Source organism: Notamacropus eugenii, chromosome 2 (genome assembly GCF_028372415.1).
Source record: "Notamacropus eugenii isolate mMacEug1 chromosome 2, mMacEug1.pri_v2, whole genome shotgun sequence".
In the NCBI taxonomy this organism is placed as follows: Eukaryota; Metazoa; Chordata; class Mammalia; order Diprotodontia; family Macropodidae; genus Notamacropus; species Notamacropus eugenii.
In genome coordinates, this window is record NC_092873.1 from 539,100,785 (window position 1) to 539,123,827 (window position 23,043).

General features: G+C 46.1%; 2 protein-coding genes across 3 annotated transcripts in view; one reads left to right on the forward strand and one right to left on the reverse strand.

Annotated features, from left to right (window-relative positions):
* Positions 1-879: 879 nt before the first annotated feature.
* Positions 880-23,041, reverse strand: FUBP1 (far upstream element binding protein 1). Of its 2 annotated transcripts, XM_072649926.1 has the most exons (21): positions 22,908-23,041; positions 17,530-17,620; positions 15,942-15,980; positions 15,112-15,151; positions 14,631-14,680; positions 14,463-14,534; positions 14,305-14,362; positions 13,510-13,672; positions 13,326-13,424; positions 13,134-13,235; positions 12,676-12,778; positions 12,497-12,597; positions 12,144-12,285; positions 11,515-11,675; positions 8,818-8,969; positions 8,645-8,724; positions 6,590-6,718; positions 5,672-5,746; positions 1,812-1,871; positions 1,583-1,728; positions 880-1,237 (listed from the first exon to the last, which is right to left on the reverse strand). In XM_072649926.1, exons 1-21 carry the CDS (start codon positions 23,010-23,012, stop codon positions 1,229-1,231), a joined length of 1,977 nt encoding a protein of 658 aa, XP_072506027.1. In that variant the 5' UTR covers positions 23,013-23,041; the 3' UTR covers positions 880-1,228. The 2 variants fall into 2 exon arrangements, with proteins under 2 accessions (XP_072506027.1, XP_072506028.1); XM_072649927.1 differs by lacking the exon at positions 1,812-1,871.
* Positions 23,011-23,043, forward strand: part of DNAJB4 (DnaJ heat shock protein family (Hsp40) member B4) — a 36,489-nt gene continuing 36,456 nt past the window's right edge. Inside the window, 1 exon segment of the mRNA XM_072649928.1 lies at positions 23,011-23,042. Coding sequence (XP_072506029.1) covers positions 23,011-23,042 — 32 coding nt within the window.

Here is a 23,043-nt window from a genome sequence, read left to right on the forward strand (position 1 = left end):
GCATTTGCATTATGTGGAACATTGGACAGCCAGTGGTCATTCTGATGTACTTACAGTGCCATGCTCCTTGAAGGAACACAATCAAGGATGACAGACAGACAGCCCAGGCCTCCTCACCCCTACAGAGCTAGTCCTATACTGGATGGTTCAAACCTGCGCTTCAACAGACAATGGCAAGACAGACTGTATTTGCATGTTGTCTAATAGATTAATATGCAAAGAGCCAACAAATACGCAAAGAGCAAAACAATGGATTTCAACCAAATATCAGAATTGCAGCACAAATGTTAGAGTAAGAAAAGGATTCAAGTACATCAAAAAATTAGTTGGTTCAATGATTGGACTTGTGCATTTACAAAACAAAGCTTATCAATACTTGAAAAAAAAATGGCTCTACCTCAGGTTTTCAATGACAGAAGCAGTTATGCTCCCTACAAGGCATCCTCAGAAGACAGGCTTTACAAAGAAAAATGCTAGGTCATATTTGCTCTCTGAAAAATGTTTAAAATCATTTATGCTCAAACAGTCTTGGTAACCAAGTAATTATCCAATTAAGAACAGAAAGGTTAAAACAGCGGTCATGTGTTAAAGGAAATGCTGTAAGGTCATCCTATACATGCAATTCTTATAGTCCAACAGAAGGAAAACCGAGATCTCCAGATGACTCTGTGATCAACAGTCATCGAGACCAAGTGGGAAAGATCCTCCAACTACCACTAAACTGCAAAGGGGGAAAAAAGAACATGCCAGTGACTTCAGTTTCCAAGCTCTATTCAGATTTCAGGGGAAAGCTTCTCTTTGTGTACCTGGGTCTTAATCCATCACTGCTAAACAATTAGGAATCCTTGACATACCCACATATCCAACTTACCGACACAGGAGGTTTCATATTATTTATTGTAAAGCACAAAACAGGCATTTTAAAAGTGAAAGTATACATTGAAAAAGTACATTTATATCACAAAGCATTGACCACATAATAGTTGCAAATACATTTGCTGGAATGTGTACATCTACACTAAGATACTAAAAACAAACCAATGTTCATTTCTACACAGAAATATTACCTCCTATCAGTAGTGATAGATATTTTGTACATTTTCAAAAAACACTATTTTTTTAAACCAAAACAAAATTAAGATCTTCATCAAGGCGTCTGCATCCATACATTTAACAAAGGTTTTTTTCCCCCACACAATGAAGCAAATACTGTATTGTCCACTTCTTATTATTGGCCCTGTGCAGAAGAGATACATAAGAGATACACAAAAAGTTAAAGAAAATCCTTGAAATCAAGTTAACTCAGGAGTGACTCCTTTAAGAAAGAAAAATTGGTTAATATAAATGGTGGTGGCTTCTTGCATGATTTTCAAAACCCTGGGGGGAGAAAATTTTTTTTTAAATCAAAAGGCATTGTAGAGAGATTCAGCACTCAGATGCCAGAGAGAATTTCTAAGACACACCACATGACTACATTTAAAGGTCTATTTTGCCAGGAAAAAATAAAGAGGCACATCCACTCCAAGTGACCCAAGCAGCAGACATGCAGAGAAGGAGAAACAGACCAAAGAGCCAACGCTACCTGTGGGGCTGATGGGTGCTGCGGCATCCCTTGGGGGCTGGTCTGCGCATAGTAGGCGGCCTGCTGTCGGTAGTACTCGGCCCAGGCCGCGCTGTAATCAGGCTGGCCACCCGGGGGGGCCCCAGTGGGAGCGGGAACAGTTTGACCTAAGACCAAGCAAAAGGAGAACGTCGTTACTGTAACCCAAGCGAAGAGCGCAAAAGAATCTCGTTTCTAAGAAAAACAATACCTTGCTTCTTGTAATATTCCTCCCAAGCCTTTGAATAATCCTGTGTCTGCCCTTGTTGACCTAAAAAAAACCCCCTACATTTTAATAAGAATGATATCCACTGTCAGCACAGGTTACAAAGACACAAGCATACAGGGAGAGAGTGGCCCTGCTTTAAGGGTCACTCAAGCTTGTTGGTGTATATGGTCACAGACAATACCATACTCTCTGTCTGCAAAACCCAGTTATCTTTCTAGAGCTGTTATTGAAAAAAAAATGTGAAGATGCAGAACAGTACCTTCCCATGCAAGTGACAGAAACATCTATGTATTTTCATCCTTCTGGTCAATGGGGGAAAGTGGGGAGGCTGGGACCGTGAGACCCCAACAGCCTGAGACTGCCTGAATGGCACTGCAAAATCTCTAAGCTGTACTTCTCACGTGGAGAAGGAAAAAACTGGCCCCTTCAGCACATCACGTAGCGTTTAGTGAAATCTCAGGACCCCAATATACCAACTGATTTGAAATAGTGACTTCTAAACCAACATAAAAACCAATGATTAAACTCACCAAGGTTAGTTTTAAAAGATTAAATTTTTCTTTTGCACTTAGGAACGACTGGGAACCTCACCTTAATAGTAATTTTCAAGTATCATAACTGATAAAAGTATCTACTGAAGAAGAAACTATCAATTATACCCCAACGGCAAAGATCAATGGGATACAAGTGAAGGTTACTATGGCTTGAATACCAGGCCTTGGCACACCTCTCCATTGCTTGGAGGGAAGATCATTCAATTTGAATTCTTAAGAAGCACTAAAAACTGCTAACCCCTAACGTTGGATAATACGGTGAAAATAAACACAACCACACTAGCACACCCAGGTGCTGTGTTCAAGAATGGCGCCAGAGCAAAGGCAAGTGGTGAAGCCCTGCAGACCCTATGTGCCCATCTCTGAATGAGCTGTGTTTAGCTAACATCCATCTCCTGTGAAACTCGGGTCCTGGCCACAAAGTCCTTCAATTCCTCAGCAAGCCTGAGCTCCGGGGCCAAGAACGACTTGGCCCCAGTGACACACTGTTCACTGAGGACAAAAAAGCAAAGGAGAAACTGTGCTTTATGAAACTGCTTTGATGCTCACCATTTACTCTTCAATTTCACCTGTTTCTATGGTTAGTATTTTTTTTTTTTTTTTACAATTTAGAACTATCCCATGCATAAATGTCAACCTGTGCTCATTACTTCCATCACAGCCTCAGAAATTTAAACCTGGCTGACCCAGATTCAGTCTTTCATAATTTAATAGGAATTTGGGAAACTTAAGCTACAAGAAGCCCTCAACATCTGCTCAGTGGATTAGCACGTCAGACATGCCACAATTCGGATTGTGGCCAGCTTTTTAAATAAATAAAATCAAGAAAAATTGGACCCAAGAAACCTGAATCCATCCTCCTTAGAGCAGCACCTGAAAGATCCCCCCTTGTTCACAGGGACTCATGATGCTATGTCTGGGGTAGAATAACTAAGAATCTCTGCTCCTCTTCTCCAAAAGCTTCCCCCAACAGGGCCCAACAATAGGAAAATGACAAAATATAATATATACAGGTATTGCTTATTAGAGCACCAATCAGGAAGGAAAACCAGGAAACATCTGAGGCAAAGGAAGAATGGATCCCACCTTTCATATGAAGCCAAGGCTCTATCACAAAGTAATTCTGAAAAGCACAGTGATTTAGCCAGTTGTTTGACTGCCAACCCAATAGTCCATAAAAGTGAGATCATCACTGGAGCACCAGCAATGACTTGGCACAAGAACGCTGACATCTATCGTGTGCTCCTATCCCAGGCAGCTGGAGCAAACCACTTCAGACCTCCAATACACCAATCCTCCATTTCCTTCCGTTAGGAGGCTAGTCATCACTTCACCTCTCGAGCTAAAACCCCTTTCCCCCAAATAGAAATGTTAGGCCTGACTCCCAGGATATCATCTCTGCCTCTTCTATGGCTGGGAACCCGCTCTAGGAGCAGCCACAACTCAAGGGTGCCAGGGCTCTTCTCATCTTGGCCAAGTCCCTACAGCAAGGGGGATAGGACCACCTGCCTTAAGGCTACAAAGCCTTAGTCTTCCTTGTCTCTTTAAGAATCATCCCACACAATGAAAGGCCTTGGCCACGCCTGCTTCTCCCTGCCACTCAGCTGTTCCCCAATCAACGGGCATCCACTGAGTTGTTGTCACACAGAGAACCTTATTCTGGTTGATGAAGGACCTCCTTGGAGGATAAGGCCCGTGGGTGAGTCATGGTTGATGTCCAAGTAACTTTATCAATCAAATGTCAGATTACTTTCCAAAATGATTTTCCTGAGTCACAGCTCTACTGCATACCCCATCCAGCATTTGGATGCATACTTTCCCCATCTTCTGTCATGGAGGACCTGGGTTCAAATCCAGATGCAGTTCACACTGACTAGCTGAGTTCACTTTTGCCTGCCTCAGTTTCCAGTGGGGATACTAAGAGCACCTACCTCACAGGGTTGTCGAGAGGATCCAATAAGATAATAATTGTAAGGGGCTTAGCACAGTGCCTAGCAAAGAGTAGGCACTCAATCAATGTTTATTCCCTTCCTGAGCGAGAGATGAAGCCTCAGATTGTTTGGATGGCCAAACAATTGGCCACTTACTACAAGTGATCTAGAGCCCTCTTTTCATGAGGTAGTAGAAGAGAAGAGAAAGGCGGTGTGTAGGTGTGAACTCATGTTCAATCCCTATCTTCAATACTGCCTTGGGGGTGTGGCTCTTCTCAGACTCGAGTCCCCAGTTGAGGAAGAATGCCTGGTAGAGTGGGCATGGGCACAAGTGTTCCACAAGCTTGAAAGTGCTGTCTGTATAAATGCACACTGAAAAAAGCTTTCTGAAGGCCAGCAGCTATTCCACAGACAATTCTCCATGGAGGGTTTTTCTCATTCCAAGCTCATTTTTAGCAACAGTGGAAAGATTAACTGGACTGAAATGAATTGTATGAAAACGCTTTTTGAGGGTGGGAAGCTCTTCTGGCCTATCCTCTCATTTTCCTAAGAAAAAGCCAGGAATATTCTTCAGAAAGCAAGCTGATCTATTCTTGGAGGATCAGAGGGGATAAGATTTCTATTACCTCCCACAGAAAGTAAAAAGAACAATTTTCTGGGCCTGAGGAGGGTGGACGTAGGACAGGGGCAAGGAATTAAGCCTTCGATCAGTGGACGACATATATTGAAAATAAACTTACTATCCCAATGGCAAAATGCCAGGTTCTGGATAGTATCAATATCCTCTTGAAATAATTAGCCTCTAAAGTTATTTTAATTCAATTAATTCTACCTAAGTCCTTGTCTCCTAATACATGCAGGTATTACCCAAGGAGGCATTGACAGAATGGGGACATTTTTGTACATTTATTCACATCCCCAGAAGATGTTTACTCAGGAAAACTGACTCAGATTCATGATACTGTTCCATTGTTCAAATGCCACCATAAAACCATTGGGTGGACAGTGCCCGCTACGAATGTACAGCAGATAGGTACAGTTAAGAACCAGGCTTTTCTTTATGTTTCAACATAAAGCTTTGGACTTAAAAAAGTAAGACCAAAGCCACATGCAGCGTTTTCCAAACACAACTTAGCCAATTAGCTTCTCATTCACAATTCCAGGTGAGGAAGTTCCGAGTTAGCTAGAGAAAGTCGTCGTGCTAGACGACCAGGGCTAGAGCCCTGGTCTAGGATTAAGGAGACTGGCTGTGTGACCTGAGGAAAGCTCCCGATCCTCTCACCTGGAAGTGAAGGGGGTTAGAGCGATCTCTATCTTTAAGTCTACGAAGACGTTCAACAAACAAAGTGCAACATACCCATTTTCTTGTAGTACTCTTCCCAAGCCTTGGTATAATCGACCTGTCCAGTGGGAGCTGGATTTTGCTGATCTCCTTATTTGAAAATAAAGCATATCTCAAAATCAGTTTTAAAAGCTTAATTTCACCAAGTACATTTTTAACTCAACTTACAAATTATGAGAAATGTGACTTGTCTTAGAGATAATATACTTTAAATGAAAATGATTCACTTAATACCATGCAACTATTACTAACTATAGCTGCCCAATGAAAATGTCTTTTCCACTAGACTCATCAATATAAATGGGAGTTGGCAGCCAGTGGGCCATGGTAAGAGGCGGAAGTGGCGAGGTCCTAGGCCATCACAGGTTCCCCTCCGGACTGCTACAGCTCTTAGAGTCATAGAGAAGGCCAGCAGGTCTTGGCTAAAGAGGACATCAGTACAGAAATTCCTGTTTGTCTGAAAACCAAACAACCAGATAACTGAAATAACTGGAATTTTTTTCCTACACTCTAAAAATTAAGAGAAAATGACAAATAAACTGACAAAGGATTTAATTTAAAACAAAAACAATTTTCAGAACGAGCCACAGGTTCAAGGTTCACACTGATTTTCTATGTGTCTAACACCATACAACAATATTTGCTATAAATAAAAAACTGGAAAACAGTTCAAGATAGTTTCAGTGTTACTTAGTTTTTATATGATTTTTCAGAAAACTAGTAAACCAAGAAAGGTCTCTGTTACTGGACCAGTCTAGAGATTACATTTACCAATTGTTTTAGAGAGGAGCCTGGGAGCCACCCAAGCAACTCAAGTTAAGTAAAGCTATACCCTTTTAAAGTGAGCTCCAGACTATCCAACTGCAATGAAAACAAAATGAACTCAGAACATGAAATTCTGGCTTATAATGAAAAATCCTTTCCCATTTTTACCTTGTCCGTTAGTCTGAGTTGTAGCTGGGGCACCTGTGGGAGCTGCGGGCGGTGGCTGCGCTTGCTGCTGGTAATAATGAGCATAATAAGCAGCCCAAGCTGCAGAATTTGGGTCTGTACCTGTTTTTGCTAGAATCAAAACACAAGGTTCAGATTTACCTGTGAAGAAAAATATCTGCATGACATGCACATTTTCCCAATAGGTTCTTGGTGGCATGAACCACAATGACCAGACCAACCCCACTGCCTTCCCTGAGAGGGTCAGCGGCCTAAGTGATGCCCTGCGGGCAGCCCAGCCTGATGTGTGCAGGGAGAATGGCTCTCCTAAGCACTCGCATCAGCACTGTGCTCCATATTTTATTGACAGCTTAGTAAAGGCAAGATGGTCTCCCTGACCACCCTGTGGAGGGTAGAACCAATAGAGGGAATGACAGAACTGGGAAACAAAAAGATCCCACCCTGAGGTGGAAGGGTGAGCAAAATTTAAGATGATACTTTAAAGGTAACTGCCCATGGGGCTCAAAACACCAACTCCACCAAAATGACATGGTAGAGAGGTAGCCAGTGGGGAAAATGGCATTTCACGAATGACAAACTCTGTGTGTTTGTGACTCAAGTCCGATGGGAATGCCCTGGTGCTCTGTTTTGGCTCAGTCACACATGAAGCCCGAGCTGTGCTGGGGTGGTGGGGGAGAGGGGCACCATACTTTAAGAAGAAAATGCACATTTTTCCAGCTCATCCAGAAAGGTAAGCTAAATGGTAGAGGGCATGGAACCCACGCCACACTGTGGAAATGGGGCTGTTCAAATGTGGAGAGATCAAGATGTAAAAACAGGGAGCTGCAAGATTGTGGCTCCCTACCAATCCCAGTTGTAAAATTAAGTGGGCTACCCCCAGGAAATTCTGAGTTCCTAGACTGCATTTTCCTCAAAAACTGACTAGATGACTTGTTTGAGCTTAAAAATATTCTCTCTACTCTGAACATAGCATGTGTAGAAAACTGGATGGAGTTTCCAGTAGCTAGACTAAACCTCAAGTGGCATACTCTAAAGAAAAAAGATTTCTGAAAGCTGGAAATGAACACATCACTATTTGGGAAGGAAGCAAAACCACGACAAAGCATTTTCAGTGCAGAGTAAACACAAACCTCTCCTAAAGTTGCAAGACTTTACATCAGACAATCAACCAAGAAACCCATAAAGACCAGCAAACCTTAAGTATCTGAAACCACCTAAGAAACCAATGCACCCCATTTCCAATCATAATGTTTAATCACCACTGAAAAAATGGCCTCCTCCTAAATGCTGATGTTTCACTGACAAAGATCTAAGATGACACTGGCCTGTGGACACCCAAGGGGGAGCTGGTTTTTGTCCCTGTGGCTACAGAAGAAAATAAGGACTGCCCGGTGTCACCCAGCCCACAAACTGGCATTTCCCAGACCAATAATCACCCCATTTATTGACCACTTGCCTTTGTTCTGAATGACTCTTGGTGTTCAGGCTCCACCTGTGTCTCCATTAAGGAGATGTGCACAGAAGGAATCCCAAGTGCTCTGAAATGTCTTAAGTAATGGCAGGGGTATAGAAATGGGAACCCCTGAATCCCTCCAGAGTGCCAGACCAACCTGGATCCAGGTGGGCAGGTGATACCCTAAAAGACAGTGAGGTGGTCAGGCCCAAATAGACTTAGACCACAGGGGGCAGGAGTCCCCTCAATTACCTCCAAAGTAGGGTTGGGGGTAGAGTAAAACCATGGTCTAATAGATGCTTCTCAGGTTAGGAAAGGTCTGTGCAAGGCTCAAGGAGCTTGTGAAGAAGACTCCTCTTAGACTACATCGAGTACCAAAATCCCCAGGTCAGAACCTATCTCATGAGCACAGTCAGTGCCAGAGTCAAGGGCCCTGGCCAATAAACATGGCTATCACTTCATGAATGTGCTTGGATGTGAGACTGCACCCCACCACCACCTTGCCACCCCGCAAAAAACAAGAACTCTAGGCGCATTCTACGTAGGAATAGCACGAAGGCTTGAAAGACTGTGATATCTTTCACCTGGATCAGGTGGGTTCTGCTGCTGCCAATGGGGATAGGCATTTCCCCACCCTTGGGGAGCATACGGAGCTGGAGGACCACTGGAGAAGACAAAAGAGAATACCAAAGGTAACTCACCAAATTCATCCCCTAGAGGGAGATTAAAAGGCCCAGAATAAAAGCCCAGCACTTACTGAGGAGCAGGGCCTGGTGGTCCTGGATTATAAGGTGCAGGATTGTAGGGCCCCATTGGATTTCCAGGCCCTGGAGGCCCAGGAGGTCCATGGGGACCTGGCACACCATGAGGCCCATGGGGAACAGGTGGACCTAAGGGATTTACTGGACCCTGTAAACAAAAGAACATATCTTAAGACAGTAGCATAACAGGTTCTGTCTGGTCCCCAAAGGGCCAGAACAGACAAAAGACCAAATAAATAGAGCACTAATGGAGCAATCACGTAGGCATTTATTAAGTGACTACTACATGCCCAGGGCCTGTACCAAGTCCTGGGGTCACAAAGGAAGGAAAAAATAATGATGCACTTCCTGAGATGGTGGCAAGAGGAGACTGAAGTCGAGTCTTGGAGATGAGGGACAAAAAGGAAGTAGTCAGTGTGGCTGGTCAATCAACTGAGAATGGTTTTTATATTTGTAAATAGTTTTATTGTACTTAAAAATGAGAAACCATTCTTAGCTCAAGGGCCAAATAAAACCAGCTGCTGGGTAGCAGGAGTTTGCTCAGTGTGCATGAAGGAGGGAGGGGCTTCAAACACCAGGCAGAGCATTCTGCATAGGCTCCTGGAGGTAACAGGGAGCTCCAGGAATTTACTGAGGAGGGGGGTGCCGTAGTGGGCATATTTCTTATAAAAGAAATCCCTTCCATGGTTGAATGGAGGATGGACTGGAGGCAGGCAGACCCTCCCAGCAGTGTGGGGGCAGTACCAGAAGAGAGGAGGAAGGCTGGAGAAATGCTGTGTAAGTAAAAAGGTGCCTGGGGGAGATGGGGTTTGGTGGTGGTGAGAGATAGTGAGGAGTACAGTGTGACACCTAGGATTATGAGCCTGGGGGACTGGGAAGATGGTGGTGGTATGTGTATGAGAAAGAGAGTGAGAGAGAACAGAGTTGATAATTCAGTTTGGGGCAGTCTGTTCCATTTAAAATGCTGACAGGAAATCCAGATGGAGCTCCACACTGCAGCTGAGGAGAGAGTAGAGCCTAGGACGCACATCTGCAAGCCCTCTGCTTAAAGACTGGAACTGAACCCACAGGGGCTGATGGGACCCCCAGTGGATGGTCTTGGACAGGCTGGTTGGTGGGCAGGAGCCAAAGGGGGATCCAGCCAAGTAGGGGCATTGGGAGAGGAGGGTTGAGACAAGGCTCACCACCATTACTAGGGATCTTGGGTCCCAATGTTCCTCAAGTGCCCCAGGGGTCTTTCTTCCTAACACACGATGGCTCCTTAGCTTTCTCAATACCCACTTCAGAGGTTCCTAGTTAACTAAGAGCTGTTTCTCAATCTCCTTTCCTAGTGTGCTGTTCCCTCTCCAGAACCGTAACTGTGGATCCTGACAAAGACTATGCCCTGACACCGTGCTTGTCAGTGAATGCCTCTCACCTCACTTCTAAGCTCCCAACCCGCTATGGGTTAATGGGTGTCACCACTGTTAGCACCAAAAGGACCAAACTATGTCACTTGATGAAGGCATTTTTTTTTATCCTTAAGGGAAAAAAAATTTGTAACTTTAATGAAAAGATGCAGTGCATTTTTTCTAATCAAAAGACAAAGGAAACAATGATGAAAGTATTTATTTCAAAGTAAATTAATAATATTTTTGTGTCCTAGGTCTCCAGAATGAGTCTTCTCACCGCCTACTCCCTTTCTATCCCATCTCAAGTCTGAGAGACCCAAAATCCTCTGCAGTGACTCCCAAATATACCCACAGGACAAAACAGAGACTCCCTGTAGCCTGTCATTTACATCTCCAATTACTGGCTACCCCAAACTATTCTCTCTATAAAAACATTTATATATATATATATATATATATATATATACGAATAAAATTCACTACCTCAAACCCAAACTCCTAAATAACACTATCCCCAAGGCCAACATCCTTTGACACCAAGGCTCAAGCCTGGCCTTCTGCCAACCCAGCACTATGCCTTCTCCAGCTCATTTGTCACCCTTCCTGTCTGACACTGCTTAGCATCAGATCCCATGCGCCTTACAAGGGCTACTAAGTGGTGTTTGCCTCCCAGACAGAGAAGATACTCCTCAAGGTGGGGAGCCTGTCTCAGGCCTTTTGTCTCCCCTCACAAGCTGAGCCAGCTCTGCTCCCTAGGAGGCCCTCCGAAATGATTAAAAACCTGCTCCAAAAGGATGAGTGTGGCTGAGCTCTGCAGACTCACCTCACCTCTCCTCCCCCTGATCAACTTGCCAAATTCCTCAGATACCAACCACAACACAGATGCCAAGCTCAGGCAGAGGGTAGGCTTGCAGAGCTGGTCAAGTTGGAGGGCTTTTCTCTAGGGGAAAGCTAGTCACTAGATACCTCATCTTCAGGGATTGGAAGATTCTAAGCCTCAGGAAAAAATGATGGTTACTGCCCAGCTGACCGAAGTTACCAGTTACTTTTAAGACTGATTTTTGCAGGGACAGGGGTGACCCTGGGTTTGGGGAAGCAATGCCAAAGAACACAAGCCCTGGCCACGGAAATCTACAAGCTACCTCAAGAGAAAGGTGCTGAAATCTCCAGTAGGGGGCAGGGTGAAAGGCCATTGGCTTGTTTGATTTCAGGTCACTCCCAAGGACTATGTCCCACGTGCTCCAGGTACCAGGCTTCCATGACCCTCACTCACTCACCCCTGGCAGCCCCAAGGATACTCACACCAATCTTCTCCTCTATGAGCTGCCTCGCGTAATCAATCTGCTGTGGAGTTCCCCGTATTGTAAATAATTTCATGTTAGGGTCTGCATTTGGTGGAGGGTTTCTCTGAAGCTCGATCCTAGCACCAGACTGTTGGCTTATGCTTTTGATAGTTTCTCCACCTGAAAAACAAACAAGTTGGGTGATTTGTTTCCTTCCTCAGTTCAAAGGCCAGGGGAAAAGCCTTTTCCAATTCTTGACACCATCTGAAAAATTCAGGCATCATTTTCCACTTAACTCAACAGAATATGACATCCAAGATGTACCTCACATACCACAGAAGTACCAAAGAACAGACAATTTTCAAGTTAATTTGAAGAAAATGCAATGTCTATTCAGACAGGAAAAAAAAAGGCTGAAATCCATGAAAACATCTGGCTTGAATTTCATCCTCTTATAGGAGATTCGATCTTTAACATCTCACAGTCTTTTTCTTCCTATCTCAGAGCTAAGCAAAATCACTTCCCTACCAACTCTTTCCATCTCTCCAAAGCTCACCCTAACAACTCTCTCTCCCTGCTCAAGGGTCTCATCTCACTCTCAGGTTTCTATTACTTGGATTTTGGCTAGGAGAATACAGAGTATCTTGCCTTTTCCTATGATTAATCCAGTTTTCCCAGTTGGAACAATAAAGTTAAATTCCTGCAGCCCGCCGGGTGGCCCCATGCTCCAGTTGCCTTGGCCTCGGCCTCGGCCTCGACCACCAGGTCCTGGTCCACCAGGGTTACCAGCCTAAGGAAAAACAACAAGTCAGCACCCAAACCCCGGAGCCCCAATCCAGTACCAAAGCAACATTGTCAGTCCCCTCCCCTCAATGCTGAGCTGGTAGTCAAGAGAAAATGGATGCAAAGCCCCTGCAGGGTGCTCACTGATGACCACTTGGAAGGAAACTTCCAGACCCAATTTAGTGGTAAAATGTTCATAGTATTCTAAATAATGCAACCTGAATGCTTCGAAGGAGGTCAGTGATAATCTCTGCTGCATGCTGACATCTGTCTGGAGGGCCTGTGATCTGTGCTATTCGATCTGGGGTAGTCCCGTCATCTGCAAAGAGCACACACCTGGGTCACCTTCAATGCACCAACAGGAGGCAAAGCCTACAACTTACGTGCAGATGCTCACCTGGCTTAAACTGGATCCGAACACCAGCATCATTCTGAATTTTTTTGATCATCTCACCGTTTCTGCCGATCACAATCCCCACAGCAAACCTTGGTATAGGGACCTGGGTAGAAGGTGATAGTGTTTAGATGAAATCAAAATTAATCAGGTTTCTCAACATGAAAACATAGCAAAATACCTAGGAGGGGAAGGTGAGCAGCCCAAAGTAGTCTGACTCATGGTGACAATGAAAGGAATCATTCCCATTTTAGCAGGAAAACCCATCAGGACTTTGGGCCATTCCAACATGGCAGACATCCATTTTTTTTTTTTTGAGGCCTCTGAAGGCCAAGGTCTGCAAAGATCAGTCGAGTCCAAACAGGACAACCTGGGTTGTAATGTCATCCCTGCCCCTCAGGACATGTCAGCCAGTCACCATTGTAAAGCTCCTTCCAAGTGACCTCAGCAGCAATACTCACATCTAGGCCCTCATTTCCTCCTATTCTTGACCCATATTCATTGCGCACCTCTCTGAAACCACCTTGATCACGAATTAACTCTAAGACCATTTCCTTGGCTTGCTAAAAAAGTAAGATAAAATGAGGCCCATCAGACAGGTCTGAACCAATGCCACCCCCTCCCCTGCTCCCAAGAAAGGCAGTATCACTGACCTGGACTTTGTAAGGGTCGCCTGTGATCCTCAGAGGTTTGTCAGCCCCTGTGTTTTGGGGCCCATCCTGAATCATCACCATTTTAACACCAGCTCGTTCCTGGTGGAAAGAAAGTCAATATAACGTGTCTGATAATAATGAGAAAGGCTCAAAATTGTCAAATGCTTTTTTACAATCTTGGTACCTGAAGCTGCTTAATAGTTTCTCCACCTTTTCCAATAACTAGGCCAGCCTTGCTGGCTGGGATCATGATTTCTTGAACTGCATTGCCTGGTCCATCCCCATGATGAAAGCCGGGGGCTGGCCTTCCCTTCTCAACAATCTGGTCAAGTAACCGCTTGGCTGACCTGGGGAAGGGGTGAATGGCAGTAACACAATCAAGAATCTGTCCAGAGAGAAGGAGCTAGAAATCATACTACTGGAAAATGAGGTAAAATGTTCAGCATTTTATGCTGATAAAAGACCAGCAAAGTCTCTAAGGCTTTTCTCCATCACACCTGATTATGCCAGTTACAGACATCTCAATAAACACAGAACATGTTGGGGGAGAGCTAGGGGACCAAGGGGACAGAATGACAGGCCTAGAGCTAGTGAACCTGGGCCAGTCTGCCTGTTTTCTCAATGGCAAAATGCTGATACTAAGAGAACCCACAACCCAGGGTCACTGTGAGAACCCAATGAAACAGCATCCGTAAGGCACTCAGCCTGTATGAACAGAACAGGCACCCCACAGATGCGTACTTCCTGCCCTCTTTCCTTTAACAAGTCTGTTCTCAAGCAGTGCTTTAATTTGGCAGAGTTAGAATATCAAAATCTATTTTGTTGAAGAAGATCCCCAGCTTTGCTCAAATGAGGACACAATTTGAGGAGTCTTTATTTGTGCAAAGGAGGGTAGGGGACAAAGGGTCTGCAAGGATCCTGTCCACAGTACAGGAAGATGTGAGAAATGAGCCAGCTAGCCAGGCCTTAGGATACTCACTGAACAGATTCAGGGGTCCCAGTTAACATACAAGACCTTTCAGGTAGGCCACCACTGTCTGAAACAAAGAGAAAAACCAGAATCATATTTAAAAGTGGGACGAGTGGCTGGAGCTAGTAACCAACAGGCAAGAACAGGTGAAGAGAAGGGTCTCTTACCAGGAGCAATCTGTATTTTGCATCCAGACTCCTGTTGTATGCGTGAGATCTGCTCACCTCCTCTGCCAATTACTAATAAAAAGAGAAAATCAGTGGTTAAAGATTCCAGGAAAATCGGATTGGACTAAAGTGATACTTTGTTACTCTCAACTTCTCAACATCACTTACTGAATCCGACCATTCCATCTGGAACCTTGTATTCCTCGGTCATTACCGACCTAATTGGAAGGAAGGAAAGAAGCTAAGTTAGGATCTTCTCCACCAAAATAAACGATAGGTAGTATTCTAGCCCAGTGCTCTGGGCACTGCATTGCTTCCAATGAGTTCCAGAATTTTCAGTTATGTATTTATGGATAGAACTGATGCATTCCTTTAAGCACACACCAAAAACTCCACTGAAATTTGAGTCTTAATAAAACAAAAGTAAAAAAAAACCAAACCCCAATGAACACCAGGCCATTTACATTACAGGCTTAACCATGTCAACAGTTATGTTTCTATTAATTTCCTCTGAGTTGGTCAATTATACTCCTAAAATCACCCTCCCATTCATCATCGTTCAAATGTATCTTCCACAAATCTACTACTATTGCGCATGCACCAACATTTAAACTGAGTACATGCAAAGGAAGGAACTCTAGCCCTTTACCTTTGTTGCTGGTGCATTGGTGGTAATTGGGTTCCAAAAGCTGAAAAGCATAAGCATTTGCAAGTGTCAGAACTTTTCTTCCACAAACCTCCAGGCCACAATCGGTCCCCCCCCCCCCCCCCCCCCCCCCCCCCCCCCCGTGTTGCCTTCCTAGGATTTTACATTTCACTTCAAAAGCTAAGATGAGCCTTTCCAAAAAGCCAGCTCAAAGTCAGAAGAAGGAAAAGGACAAAGTTAGGGAGTGGCTATCACTGGGGAAAGAAGGTGATGGATGGCCTCAAGTGGGTTATTTTCAATTCTCTGGGCTTTTCAGAGGCCCAATGCAATCTGGGATGGGGCAGAGGAATAAATGTGTCCTTTTCCAACATGAACGTTTTAGATTTAAGAACTGAGACACTCCTCATCAGAAAACAAAAGATTGTTAACCACTTTCCTCCCTCCTTACAAAGCTGAGCTTTAATGCTGAGGGGACTGAAAATTCAAGGGCCTGCCATGTCACAGAACATCACCCCAAGCTGGTGCCAGAAACCCTGCTAGGGAGGTGACTAGGGCCCAGCAAGGTCCCAAAGCCTGTGAAATGTCAGGCAGGATTTTTAAGCCAGGATGCACCTGTGGTTGGCTAACTACTGGAACTTGGGTTGGTCATCTCTGACTGGAAATGACCGTGGACGTTGTGTTGGAAGAAAACAAACAGGATAAATTCAGAAAAACCCTAAATCACAGCAGCAAGAATCAATCAATAGTCCCCACGGACTAACTCATCCAGTTCACCTGGGCTGCACGCAGACAGTAACAAAATCTTCCTGCTCAGCTAAGGCCAGAACACTCACCATCGTTCTGAGGAGCAACCTTCTTAGCATCTGGCTGATCTGAAAAATAAAGAGTTTTTGAACATTTTGGTTCTGAAGCCCAAGACACCTTTAAACTAGTGGCTGTCCCATGAATGTCAACTGTAGCATTTTTTAAAAACACACCTGGATGTATACATTTTATTGAAATTTCAGGGGTGTACTTTAGTTTGACATTTGAACCAAAATTTAAAAATAAACAACAGAAAGAAAAAAGGGAAAAAAAAAGGGAAACAAACACAAAAAGCCACCAACCCCAAACTGCATTCTAGAAAAATCAGATTTTTTATTCCTTCTTCCTGTTTTTAAAGAGGCACAAACATTTAAAAAACAAAATATTTAATTTATAGACATTCAATCACAGACTTTATGTTTGCTAAGTACTTTAGAATGGTAAGAGATAGTATTTAGCTCCATTACTAGGCAAAGAATTAGATGCTAAGGGCTAATGATGCTTCCATAATAAGAACTACAGATTAAAAAAACCCTCTCAAAACGTGGAGAAAGATGGACAAATGAAGAGTCCAGTCTATGTGACTGCATACAAGCAAGGCAAGAAAAAAAAAGTCACATATCGACGAAACCTCAGGCCTGACCGTCAAACACGGCCAGCACATAAATCCCCTCTTCATCCAGTCCTTTATGCAAACGAATGCAACAAATATTTTGAAATAGATATTTGATATCAGGAAATGCCACCCAGATTCAAGCTCATCTGATCTAACTGTAATGATGTGCAGCAAAAACCGACACACAAAATCTAAGAAACCCATGTCCGTTCTGAGGAGCCATCGGTTTATTTCACGTTTACACACTAAACACAGGTAATAAATAAAAATTCCTGCCTTTAAAAGGAGAGGGCATTCCCTCCCAGTGTGTTGTACTGCTTGGACCTGTCCAAGAGCCATCTACACATGAGATAAAAAGAATACATTACATACATCATCTGAAGCATCATTAGCTCTTTCTGTATATTCAAAACCTCACTCTTAACAGGAAAAACAAGATTATGTATGGAAACAAGCACTCCTGGCCAAAGGCTAGGGATACATTCTGCAGGCTATGACCATCCTCTTAAAACAAAAAGTTAAAAAAATGCAAAAAGAAAGTGCTAAAGCTTAGAGAGCAAACCTAGCCAATAACATGAGTGGACCTTATAGTGCTTGCAGGCCTCTCACCTTTGCGAGATGCAAAGAAATAGGTGTAATTTAGAAAACACAGACCCTAGTCACAACACCTAGACTCAATTAAACTGAAAACAAACCCTACAAAACACCAAAACATACCCAAAGGACACAACCTAGTAACCCCTTGAGGCCAACAGCAGCAATGAGGTCATGTGCCCCTGAGCAGGATTAGTGACAGCTTCATTTTCCAGCTGTTGGACTCGTAGCACCCAATGTCACCTACCTTGCCTAAAACGCCCCTCCGCCAACGCCAACATAATTGGCTACCTTTGTGGTTCCTTTTTCTCTGAAATTAAGTGATGCTTTGGTCACAGTGTCTGTGATTAAGCAAACTCGGAAGCATGTGCAAAAAAGAGAAAGTGCTGACAATGCGAGCAGCGTACCTCCATCCTCCAATGGCCTTTTCTGTCCCCCATAACCATAGTCATTTGAATTCAGTGACGTGCCTGCATCACCTCCAATTTTGGCTGCAATCTTGAGGGGAAAAAAACAAAAAACATTTCGTTATTTTCAAAACATGGAATCCCCCTATCAGACAAGTAATTCTTTTGACGTTCTATTCCTCTACTACAGGTAGCTAGACAGCACAGTGGATAGAAACATGGGCCTGGAGTCAGTGAGAAGATTAGTATTTGAATCCCACCTGAGACACCTACTACATGTATCACCTGGGCAAGTCTCAACTTCTGTCTCAGTTTCCCCAGTTGTAAGATGGGGATAATAACAATACCACCCTCACCCCAGTTGTTATGAGAACCAAATGAAGTTCATGTAAAGCACTCAGCACGGGGCTCAACACATAGTAGAGTGCTCAAAGAAGGCTTATCCCCATCCATTCCCCTTCCTTGGGAAGAAAGAGCATGAGATCTTATTTCCTGTTCCAAACCAGGCAGGAAAGAGGCTTGGTCTAGAATGAGAAAGGTACGGTGCAATGCAGCTCCAGAAATCCTGAATGGATGCAGTGATGAGGGAGGAAGGGCTACCAGAGTAAAGTCCCCTGCAAGGGGTTGGGATTCTGACGACAGAAAAGCAGAGAGGAGGCAAGACTGTACCCCTAAGCCTGGAGAGAATGAAGGTGCACACAGCCCAATCTGGCTGGAAGGGCAAGGGGGTGGTGGTAACCAGCCTGACAAGTTCGAACTGAGACTAAGCAGATCACTGTGACAGTCTCAGCCAGGGGTCCCTGTGACCCTTGGCTTTTGGGACATCTTGCCTAACCAATAGAAAAGGAAATAATTTCAGGGTTTCATCACGTTTATGGTACGCAATAAAATGTCAAGATTAATTTGGACACATTTATTTATCAAATATTTTCTATGACCCCTGATGAGCTTCCCGTACCCACTCCCCGCTCAGATAAGATTATTTTATGTTGGAAACTCCTGGTCTAGTGAAGAGGGGATAAGGGCCGCAAGCCCTGGCAGAGGGAGAATCAGGACTCAGTATCTGATGGTGGTGAGGGGGATGGGGAAGAAGAGGTTTAGAACCAAGTTTTGAACCTGGGTGACTGGAAGTATGGCGTGCCCTGGGAGGCTCAATCCTAGCGGAACTGGCTTTAGAGCAGACTTTGAGGCGGATTAGCTGGATGAGCAGGAAAACCATGTCCAGGCATAGTCCACAGCAGCCAGTCTACTCACTTGGTCATGGTACGGTGGAGGAGAAGGGGCTGAACAGTATCCCCTCCTCTGCTTCCTCCACCATAAAAGGGCCCATGACCCACTCCTTTTTATGGCTGGTAGGGGTTTTAAGCTCTGACTGATGTCCCAACAGGCATAACAGACCAGTTAGGTAAAAAGAACTACTTTAGAGTTATGATAAAAGTACTTTATAATAAAAAAAGGAAACAGGTGAGCAACTATCATTTTGTAAACCATCAGCACATCACCACCTGCCTGTCTGATTTCACTGAATGGCTTCTGGCTCCTCAGATTTGCTACTGGCAGCTCTGACCACTCAGCATCCCCCCAGCAGTCCCCTTCATGCCCTTGGTTCTATCTAACAAAGGAGGTCTTGACCTGAGCTTGGCTTTTGGTTTTTTTAAATACCAGTATTTCTATGTAAACATGTAAATTTTACTCATGGGCTTCACTGATGGCCAAAGGGGTCCCAATCCTCATGGCTGACAAGCAATTCTTTTATTCCTAGTTTGATCCCCAGAGTGGGTGTTCCAAATCTCCCCACCCATAGAGGTCCAGGTTGGGTACTGGGTTAAGTGCTGCTGCAGAGATCCCATAAGTGGTTGTTGTCTGACACCCAGTGGTAGGTGTTGCTGTGGGGGTTTCGCAGAATGACAGGCCCCTCCTAAGGGTTCACTGCCAGTGACACCAGAGTCATCTCAGAAATGACACTTCCCAAACCCCTCTCTTCTGGGACCATGGCCATTCCCATGGGTGCTCCTCTTCTTAGATGCTAACCTCCAGATTTGGGTCTCACTGGAGGCAGGGTAGATGTGTGGTCCACCTACTATCTTCTACTTTCCTGATCAAGAACTTGTGGCCGTAAAGGGTTAGATTCAGCTGAGAGCATCTTCTGTTCTTCATTTCTCTAGTCTCTCTTTGTTCTGTGTGCAGTCCTGGGCCACCAGCCCAACAGAGTGTGACCTGCCTCAACTTGAGAACTGGGCCCTCGGGAGGCTAAGCTCCTTGTCTAAGGTCACTCAGGTGTCAAGTGGAATACAACCACAGTCTCCCTAGTCCAAAACCCTTTCTTCTGGGCTCACTGGTCTCCTACAGAACCACAGGGCTGACCTGAGTTCTTTCTCTTGGGACCAAGTCCAAGAGATTCATGATCTCAACCTCCTATAGTCAGTGTTCAAACTCTCTGCCATAAGTCCATCCTACCTTTCATCCTGTCTGCTTCTTGTTCATGTGTTTCCAAATGAATTCTCTACAGCTTTCCCTCATTATTTTGTGAGTGCCATCTAACACTCTCTGCTCTTGTTAGATGATAAGTCAACCTGCTTACTCCCTTGTTACCTGTAGGCCCTCAAGTAGAAATTTCAATTTCCTTCCAAATCGGAGAATTTAAACCCAAAGCAGAGCAGGCCTACCTCACTTCTACTCTTGGGGGAAAACAACTACAAAAAGAAAACACTAGTTGATTGTGGTTTTACTAAAGCTTCCTAAATCACTGGAAATGATCATAAAAATCTTATGTTTCTTGCTTTTTAAAAACTGCATTTCTACTTTTGTTAGTGAGTCAGCCCTTATCCCCAAAACCCAAGCAACACATCATCTCTAGGCAATGCTACCCAACACTGATAGCAGGCTTTCTGCATTGCATGAGGCTTACCTCCTGGAGAACGGCTAACTTGAGAATGGAAAGGTGTGTGAATGCACCACTAAAGAGCACCTACGAATGCAGAAAAGCACAGGAAAATGTCTTGTCAAGGCAAACTACAGACAAGAAAAGCAGCTCAGGAAAGCAAACCTTGTAGAATCCTAATTGTCAGGTGAGGCAGAACCTCCACTTCATTAGCATGTACACAACTTATTGGTCTGTTGCCTAGTTTTTCTAAATGGCTTTAAAAAAATTCTGTTACATGAGAGCTTTAGAGAGGTGCACTTTCCACCTACACCATATGCCCCATGCCTGAGGGTGCCAGGCCCCAGTCCCCCAGCCTGGAAAGCTTTCCTTCTTCTAGGATCCTCCTCATACAATACTGAGCTTGCTCTACGTGTTCTTTCCCGCTAAGGCATAAGCTTGGGGGTTGGAATGGTCTTTTTTTTTTTGCCTCTATCTAGTGCTTAGCATGTACAGTCCTTTCAGTTCTGTCTGACTCTGTGACTTTTTTCAGGGTTTTCTTAGCAAAGATACTGGAGTGGTTTGTAATTTCCTTCTTCAGCTCACTTTATAGATGGCAAAACCAAGGCAGACAGTTACATGACTTACCCAGGGTCACACAGCCAGTGAGTGTGTGAAGCCAGATTTGAATTCAGGTCTTCCTGACTCTAGGCCAAGCAGTATATGCACTACGGTGCCACCTCATTGCCTGGCACATAGGTGCTTAATAGATGCTTACTGATTTTCTGTTGGGTGGGCACAATTTCAGATTGCTTTTGAAAATAGCTGGACCAATTCACGGGTCCACCTTCTGGCAGTCCTAAAACAAGAACTATTTCCATCTTCTGTCACATTTGCCTATTTGCTGGAGGTTGAAGTTGTTTTTTTGGGGGGGAAGTTTTTATCATTAGTAACGTGGAGCAGTCTCTTACATGGCCACGTTATGATTTTGAGGGAAGCGTCTGTTCACCTCTAATCACTTTACCCTCTGGGGAACTGCTTTCCGTACGTACTGATTTCCTAAAGAAATGCAATTTCGGAAGCTTGTCAGAAAAAGATTTTCCCCCGATGTTTCCTCTTCTTATCCCAATTCCACTGCCATTCAGAATGAGTTTTTAAGTTTCATGCAATGGAAACTGGGCATTTCTTTTGTGGGACTGTTCGCACCCTCTGCCTGCTTAGGAACTCTCCACCACACGCCATTGTACCTGGCTTTCTCTTCCTCCCACTTAAACAAACGGTATTATTAACTTTTCCCACTCAAGCCCCGTCGGGCCCTACTTCCCTAGGGGAGCGGCCACAGGTCGGGCCTCCCGCACTGCGCTGGCCCTTCCAGGCCTCGGCGGGCCCCTCGCCCGAGTCCGAGACTGGACCGGGGGCTCCCAACCAGGGCGCCTCAGAGGAGCGCCTGCAGCCACGGCCTCGGGCGCCCCCGGCCGAACGCCACCGAGGACCCAGACGTGCCCCAAAAGGATGGGAATGTTCACTTCTCAGGGAAAGCCCCGCTCTCTCGCCCTGACGTTCCGGGTCGCCACCTGCCCGCCACCCTCTCTCCCAGTGCTGGCTCCGCACACCTAGCACGCCTCGGTACCGGGCCTCCCTGGGCCGGCCCGCAAGCCTGGAGACCCCCGAGCAGCGGAGGGTCCGAGTCGGACCCCTCCCGGGCTCACGGGTGTCACGGGGTGTCACAGGCTGGGGCGGCCGGCCAACGGGAGGACAGCCCCCCGCCCCCCACCCGCTCCCCAGCCTCGCAGGAAGGAGCCCCTCCTCCCCCTTCGGGGCTCGAGTGCCACAAAGCCCGGGCACCAGCGTCTCCCCAAACACCGCTCTAAGACTCAGAGCCGCCCGGGGCAGAGGGAGGCTGACCCGCAGACCGGAGGCGGGCACCGGGGCACCGCCGGGCCAGGGCGTGCCCACTCCGCGCATCCCCAGGGGGCACGGCGGACCGGCCGCCACATGGACCAAGGAGGGGGATGGAGCCTACGGCGGCCGTGCCACCGCGCCCGCCTTCTCTTTGTGCCCCCCGCGCCGCCCGCATGCCGGATGGGCGAGGGTGCCCTCGCCCTTCCGGACACCTCTCATCTTCGAGGCCGCAGGAGGGGCTGACTCAGTTTCTCCGCGCGCACCCCCGGTCCAAGGAGAGCTTCCCTCCCGGGGAGCAGCAACAATGGGCAGGCCCCCCGAGGGCCCAAGGCCCGGCGACCGTTTGTGCCCCCCCTCCTCGGCAGCCCGCCCCTTCCGCGCCTCCACCCCCCCCCCCCCCGGATGCGCGGCCCCGAGCGCGCCGAGCACGTGCCCCCTCCCCCTCCGGAAGCCCGGGCCCCCCGGCCCCACGTGGGGCTCCGCGCCCGCGCCGCGGCCCGGGCCGTTTGGCCTGGGGCCGGACCTGGACTCCGCCCGCCTCGGGCCCGCTCCGCTCCCCCGAGGCCCGGGCCCGGCCGCGCGGCCCCCGCTCCCCACGCCCCCACCCCGCCCCTACCTGCCGCGCTCGCTGCAGCGCGTCCTTAAAGGCGTCATTGACGCCGCCGCCGCCGCCGCCGCCCGAGCCCGAGGCCGGAGGGGGGACCGTCGAGTAGTCTGCCATGGCCCAGCTGCGGTGGCCGCTGCCGCGCGTC